The sequence below is a fragment of the Brassica oleracea genome, chromosome C1, assembly GCF_000695525.1.
Source record: "Brassica oleracea var. oleracea cultivar TO1000 chromosome C1, BOL, whole genome shotgun sequence".
In the NCBI taxonomy this organism is placed as follows: Eukaryota; Viridiplantae; Streptophyta; class Magnoliopsida; order Brassicales; family Brassicaceae; genus Brassica; species Brassica oleracea.
In genome coordinates this window covers 7,796,510-7,803,223 of record NC_027748.1, presented here as the reverse complement: position 1 = coordinate 7,803,223, position 6,714 = coordinate 7,796,510, and the positions used below count along the sequence as shown (strand labels likewise).

General features: G+C 35.0%; 1 protein-coding gene across 3 annotated transcripts; it reads left to right on the top strand.

The window, feature by feature from the left end:
• Positions 1-1,418: 1,418 nt before the first annotated feature.
• On the top strand, positions 1,419-3,405 carry LOC106305725 (transmembrane protein 56). Of its 3 annotated transcripts, none has more exons than XM_013742099.1 (8): positions 1,419-1,714; positions 1,863-2,048; positions 2,141-2,229; positions 2,404-2,458; positions 2,537-2,611; positions 2,704-2,901; positions 2,974-3,033; positions 3,176-3,405. In XM_013742099.1, the coding sequence occupies exons 2-8, from the start codon at positions 1,935-1,937 to the stop codon at positions 3,302-3,304; spliced, it is 720 nt and encodes a 239-aa protein (XP_013597553.1). In that variant the 5' UTR covers positions 1,419-1,714; positions 1,863-1,934; the 3' UTR covers positions 3,305-3,405. The 3 variants fall into 3 exon arrangements, with proteins under 3 accessions (XP_013597553.1, XP_013597538.1, XP_013597545.1); XM_013742084.1 differs by having other exon boundaries at positions 1,422-1,714; positions 2,317-2,458; XM_013742091.1 differs by having other exon boundaries at positions 1,422-1,714; positions 1,824-2,048; positions 2,317-2,458.
• The last annotated feature ends 3,309 nt before the right edge of the window (positions 3,406-6,714 follow it).

The following is a 6,714-nucleotide window of genomic DNA, read 5'->3' as shown; positions in this document are numbered from 1 at the left end:
ATCTCCATTGTCTTGAGACCTTAACCAACCATGCATGCTTGTCCCTTGTAATGATATCTCCATTGTCTTGAGACCTTAACCAACCATGCATGCTTGTCCCTTGTAATGATATCTCCATTGTCTTGAGACCTTAACCAACCATGCATGCTTGTCCCTTGTAATGATATCTCCATTGTCTTGAGACCTTAACCAACCATGCATGCTTGTCCCTTGTAATGATATCTCCATTGTCTTGAGACCTTAACCAACCATGCATGCTTGTCCCTTGTAATGATATCTCCATTGTCTTGAGACCTTAACCAACCATCTTATTTCTTATTGCTTCATCTTCACACATGGTTCAAGGGAAATCGGGGGCAACCATCTAATATGAATAAAATGAGCTGATATAAAACGACTTCAATCCCATGAAAATGGTGAGTTCTTCCTTTTGATTGTCTACACGATAAAACCAGCTAGAAACGATGAGTTTCTTCACAATGATGAATATTATGTTCTGCCTTTCTGATATTTTTAATTTCACAAATGTTTAACTGCGTTCTTAGGTTGATTTCAAGTGGTCCACACTATAGATTCAACACATATGTTAGGCTAACATCTTCAAGCTAACAAGCCTACCAAACATTGAATAACACAAAAATATATATATTTAGTTCCACTTCCAAAATAATTTAAACTGTCTAAATGCTTTTAGTTCAACATGTTAGAAATAGCCAAATAGGTCACGTCATTCTTGATTTACTTATGGTCGAAGGGGACTAGTTTTGATTTGCAAAACTGCTTTATGTTTTGGATTTTTTTAGATTTTTTTTCATTTGAATCATGTATATGAATAAGTTTTTTCTAAAAATCGTTTGGCAGCTAATTAACATATATTTAATCTTTTTCTAATACTAATTAATATTTATGGTAAACATTAATTTTCAAAATTTTCTCAGTTTAAGTGAGTATTTAATTATATATGTATTATTTTTAAAATAATATATGTAGATTATAACATTTGGTAGAACTCACGAAATCTATAAAACATTTATCATTATTTTTACTTGATGTACAAGGAGAAACAACAATTCATAACCCAAATACCAAATATTTTGCAGATAGAGACATACTTGGTTGATCCTAAAATCCAGCTACCTTCCCTTTTTCTAGGACAAAACCAAAAGAAGATAGTTTCTTTTTTTTCATATACTAAAAATTAGATTCTTTCCTTAATTAACTTCCTCTCTTAAGTTTTCTTGCAAAACACAATTTAAATCGTCTTACTATAGGCATTCTTCAAGCAAAACCTCTTTGTTAATTAATTAGTGGAATAAATAAAAAGGAAAAAATCTTTATTTATTTTTATTTACTTTTTTTTTCTCTCGATTATTCTTAAGATAACTACTTGTGAGTTGTTCGGTTACAGCACCTCTTGCGAGTCAAGAAATTGAGTAAAATCTCTCATTACCTACTTGGATGATTTCTTGAAGCTTCTAAAGAAATACCCTTTTATCCATCTCATCTCTGTAACGTCCTTCTTCATCGTCTTGGCGTTTCTTCTGCATCTTTTTTTGCGGTTCACGTGTTGATTGCTTCTGGGTCTATCCTTGTTCGTTTAACAGTTTTAAGGTTATCTCGGCTTGAGGTTTTCTCTCATAAACAAAACACAAAGCAAGAAACAGAGTCTTTCATTGTCTTATTCTTGCGCATACGAATATTCGAGAAAGTTAATGTAAGAATTCTTGTCTCCTTTCTTCGTTTCTTTCACAAAACCATGGCTATAAGCCATCAAAGGTTATATTGTATTTTAATATTTGTATTTAATGTGTGTTTGAGAGAAGAGAATTGACTTAGATGAAGTTTCTTTCTCTTTTACGAAGCTTGAAAGAAGTTAAGTTTGAGGGGAAGAATTAAAACCATTCACCACAGAAGATCGAGAACTAGAGACAATCATGGACGTCACGTCTTACCAGAATCAGGCAGAGGGTTTTGTTAAACGCTATCTGTTATCTGATCCATTGCTTCCTTATACTTCTGTTCTTGCAGGAATCTTTCTCTGCAAGATGGTAAGTATGGTTCTAGTTCACATGCAATTTCAAACCTCACATCCTTTCTTTCTGATTTAAACAGTGTAGCCTATGCTCTTTTCGATAAATAGGTCTACGATCTTACGGATTCATACAGCTCTATTCATATCAAATCTTACTCAGCTCTCACAAAAATGAAGAGGATTGAATGGAACAACAGGTGAGTTTAAATGCTCCTTGTTCCAGCCTTTTGTTTGTTGTGTTTCATCTCTTATCACTTTGGCTTATGATACAAAATATTTGCCAGGGGTATTTCTACAGTTCATGCGATTTTTATATCATTGATGGCACTTTACTTTGTGTTCTTCTCTGATTTGTTTTCTGACCAAACAAGTCTTCAAGGCCTTATGGTACTTCGTAGCTCGCCTCTATCTAACTTTGGTTTAGGAGTAAGTTTTCATCTTGTTCACTTCTCATGTTTCTTCTTGAAACCATCCTGATGAGCATTGATGTGTTTGTCATAATAGGTATCAGTTGGTTACTTTCTTGCTGATCTTGGAATGATCATTTGGCTTTACCCTTCTCTAGGAGGATTAGAATATGTAAGTTGTAGACACAAGATAGCTTTTGTGTGTTCTCTCCATTAATTTCAGATAATCTTGATTTAGGTGATAATGGCTGTGTTCCTTTATAGATTTTCCATCACAGCTTATCTGGAGTAGCAGTAGCGTATTCTCTGTTCTCAGGAGAGGCTCAGCTTTACACATACATGGTTTTAATATCTGAAGTGACTACACCATCTATCAATCTTAGATGGTTCCTTGACACTGCTGGTTTGAAGCGGTCTAAAGCTTATCTTATTAATGGAGTTGCTATTTTCTTGGCTTGGTTGGTGAGTTTTTGTATACCTTTTTTATTTTGTTTAGAATCTATAAATGGCTAAGGATTCATATTGTGTTTGCAGACAGCAAGAATTCTACTGTTCATCTACATGTTTTACCATGTCTACATACACTATGATCAGGTAACTAAAATTTGCGGTTTAATTCTTTCAAAACCAAACCGGTTTATATACCGAACGGTCTATCTTAACAGTCTGCTTTGGCTGTTGGTGCTGGTTAATATTAGCGGTAACGAATTACTGTGATCTATGGATCTTTTGGCAGGTGGTACAGCTGAATACATTCGGTTATCTACTGGTTTTCGTAGTACCGATTGCATTGAGTGTAATGAACTTGATGTGGTTTGGTAAGATAGTGAAGGGATTGAAGAAAACACTTGAGAAAAGACAGTGAAGAAAGGATCTTTTGTTGAATGTAAATATAAAGCTCTTATGAAGAATTAAAAGCAACAGGGTTTTTATAAGTTTAGCTTAAACACTAATTATGTTCCAAAAAAAGAGTCTCAAATTTAACTTCAAAAATCAGAATCTTATTTTCACAATCGTCTCTCTCTGTTATATATTTGTTTTGCTTGCTTGCTTGTGTCATATATTGGGTCCGTTCGTTAACCATCTGAATGAAAACTAGAGTTTTGTTCGTTTAGGCACTAAAAGTGCAATTCATTTGGATGGTTCATCCGGATGACTTTCGATAATTTAGGTTTAATTTTAAAGTTCATTCAGCTGAATCAATTTGGACCATTTGGATGGATATGGTTCATTCAATATGGTATAATGTCTATTATGCCCCTAATGTAATTCACAAATTACAAACATAAACATAATATCATTTTGTCACACACGAAAATTGACAAAACCACAAAAACGCATTTTCCCGCGAAAACCTAAAAATGAATTTTTTACGCCAAAACCCTAAAAACGCATTTCCAGACAAAATTACAAAAAACGTGTTTTTCCGCAAAAATGACAAAAACGTTTTCATGCCAAAATCACAAAAACACGTTTTTACGCCAAAACCCCAAAACACAATTTTTCGCCAAAACACAAAACACGTTTTCCCGCCAAAACCACAAAACGTGTTTTCCCGCCAAAATCGAAAACTGCGTTTTCTTATCAAAATGGACTTCCCGCAAAAACTGCAAAACATATTTTCTCATGAAAACCGCAAAATGTGTTTTCCTTCCAAAAATGCATTTTTCCGCCAAAACCGCAAAAAACGTGTTTTCCCGCCAAAACGCATTTTTCACAAAACTCGAAAAACGCGTTTTCATGCCAAAACTACAAAAACGTGTTTTCACGCCAAAACCGTAAAAACATGTTTTCACGACAAAACCACAAAAATGCATTTTCCGGCCAAAACAACAAAAATGCGGTTTCCCACCAAAACCGTAAAATGTGTTTTCTCGCCAAAACGAAAAATTGTCGTTTTCCTGCCAAAAACCGAAAAATGTGTTTTTCCGTCAAAACAGAAAATCTCGTTTTCCCGTCAAAACCGCAAAAACGCGTTTTCTCGCCAAAAGCACAAAATGCATTTTCTCGCCAAAACCGAAAATTGTATTTTCCCGCAAAAAAAAAAAAAAAAAAAACTTGTTTTCCCGCCAAAACCGAGAAATTTCGCTTTGCCGCCAAAACCGAAAACCCTGTTTTCTCACTTAAACCGAAAAATCTCGTTTTCCCGCCAAAACCGCAAAAATGCGTTTTCCGCCAAAAACGTTTTTTCTCGCCAAAAACGCAAAAACGTGTTTTTCCGCCAAAACCGAAAATTTTCGTTTTTCTTCCAAAAACCAAAAAATGTGTTTTCCCACCAAAACCGAAAAATCTTGTTTTGTCGCCAAAACTGAAAAACCCGCTTTCTCGCTTAAACCAAAAAATCTTGTTTTTCGCCAAAACCTCAAAAATGCGTTTTTCCGCCAAAAACGTGTTTTCCCGCCAAAAGCACAAAACGCGTTTTCCCGCCAAAAACGTATTTTCCGCCAAAAGCGCAAAAACGCGTTTTCTCGCCAAAACCAAAAATTATATTTTTCCGCCAAAATCGAAAAATCTCATTTTTCCGACCGAAGGTATAGTCGGTTTATTATCAATACTCTTTTTAGTTTGAAACTCTAAAGTTTTTTTTTTCAAATACATGTTTATCAATTTTTTTTTGTTTTCTTAGAAGTTATTATTGTAGTAAAATTTTAACATATAATTAAATCAATACTTTGATATTTTGGTAATTTGTTTACTAAACTCATTTGGATGAAAGTGAAAATAAAAAAACAAACATAAGATCTATTTAGATGATCCATCTCGATGAGTTATCTAGATGGACAAACAAACAGTCACAAAATTTTGAATGGATCATTTGGATAGATCATGTAAATGAATTATTTGGATGAAGATGAGAGGAAACGAACAGCCCCATTATGTAATTTGCCCGTACAAACAAAACTTCTGGTATAAGCTTATCACTAGACCACGCTACTAATGCAGTTGCGATTACCGTTTTCATTTGTTAAAAAAACTAACTCATTATTATTTAACGTATATCTATCTATCTTCTTTTTCTTCTTCTTAATATTTGACTTGAAAGCGGTGCTTCTTCTTACAAGAAACTCAGAGCATCCACAGTTCATATGAATCCTTAACTGCAGCATTAGAATAAAAAAATAATAAAAGAGTGTGATACTGGGAAGGAGCAGTCCGTAAAGAAGGGTTTAACGGATCGAATCCGTAGCGACGTGGCAGCTTCGTATTGGACCGGTCGAAGGGTAAACGTGCACGAAAAAATGTATATATATATATATATATATACTACTCTTAAGGACTCCAATGGTGAATCCACCATTGGAGATGCTCTCACCTCTGCCAAGGTTGAGAATGTTGTAGAGCTTGAATGAGAATCCTAGAATCCTTTTTATCCTTTTTGGAAAAATAAATATATATGTATTATGAAAAGAACTGGAATTTTATTATATCGCGGGAATTTAAAGAAGGGCGAAATTTATATCCGTAGAATTTATAACACTGATAGAAAGAGTTTTATTATAGAGAGAAGAGAAGGTTGAGGTGTGTTTTACAACGAACGAAAACGTTCGTATATATAGAAGAGAAATTCACTGTACAAATAGTGCAGCGGGCCCCACATATTTTATATTTTCAAACATTACGGTGGCTGTGTTATTTGACTTTCATAACACTCCCCTTTGGGGGGCGGTGTCACTATCCGCTTCCGCTTAACGTCTTTGTTGCCTCGTTAAAAACCTTTCCAGGAAAACCCAATGGGAAAAACCATAGTAAGGTAAAAAGAGTACAACTACGTAAGCTCCCCCTCGAATGAGCAGTCATAGATCCTTCTGATGACGCATTCCAATGTTGTGGATGTGTTTTCTGAATACCGAGGTAGGGAGTGATTTTGTGAAGAGGTCGGCTGCATTGTCGCATGATCGAACATATCTTACTTCAATCTCTTTATTCTTCTCGAAAAGAGATTCATATGAGAAGAACTTCGGAGGTATATGTTTGGTTCTATCGCTTTTGATATATCATTCCTTCGTTTGAGCAACACATGCCGCGTTATCTTCATATAGAATAGTTGGCTCCGTATTTTCGTCAATCCCACTGCTTGAACAGATGTGTCGGCTTATTGATCTTAGCCATACACATTCTCTACTTGCTTCATGGAGTGCAATGATCTCAGCGTGATTTGAAGAAGTAGCAACAAGTGTCTGCTTCTAAGAACGCCAAGATATGGCGGTGCCTCCAATTGTAAAAACATATCATGTCTGGGATCGAGCTTTGTCTGGATCTGACAAATAACCTGCA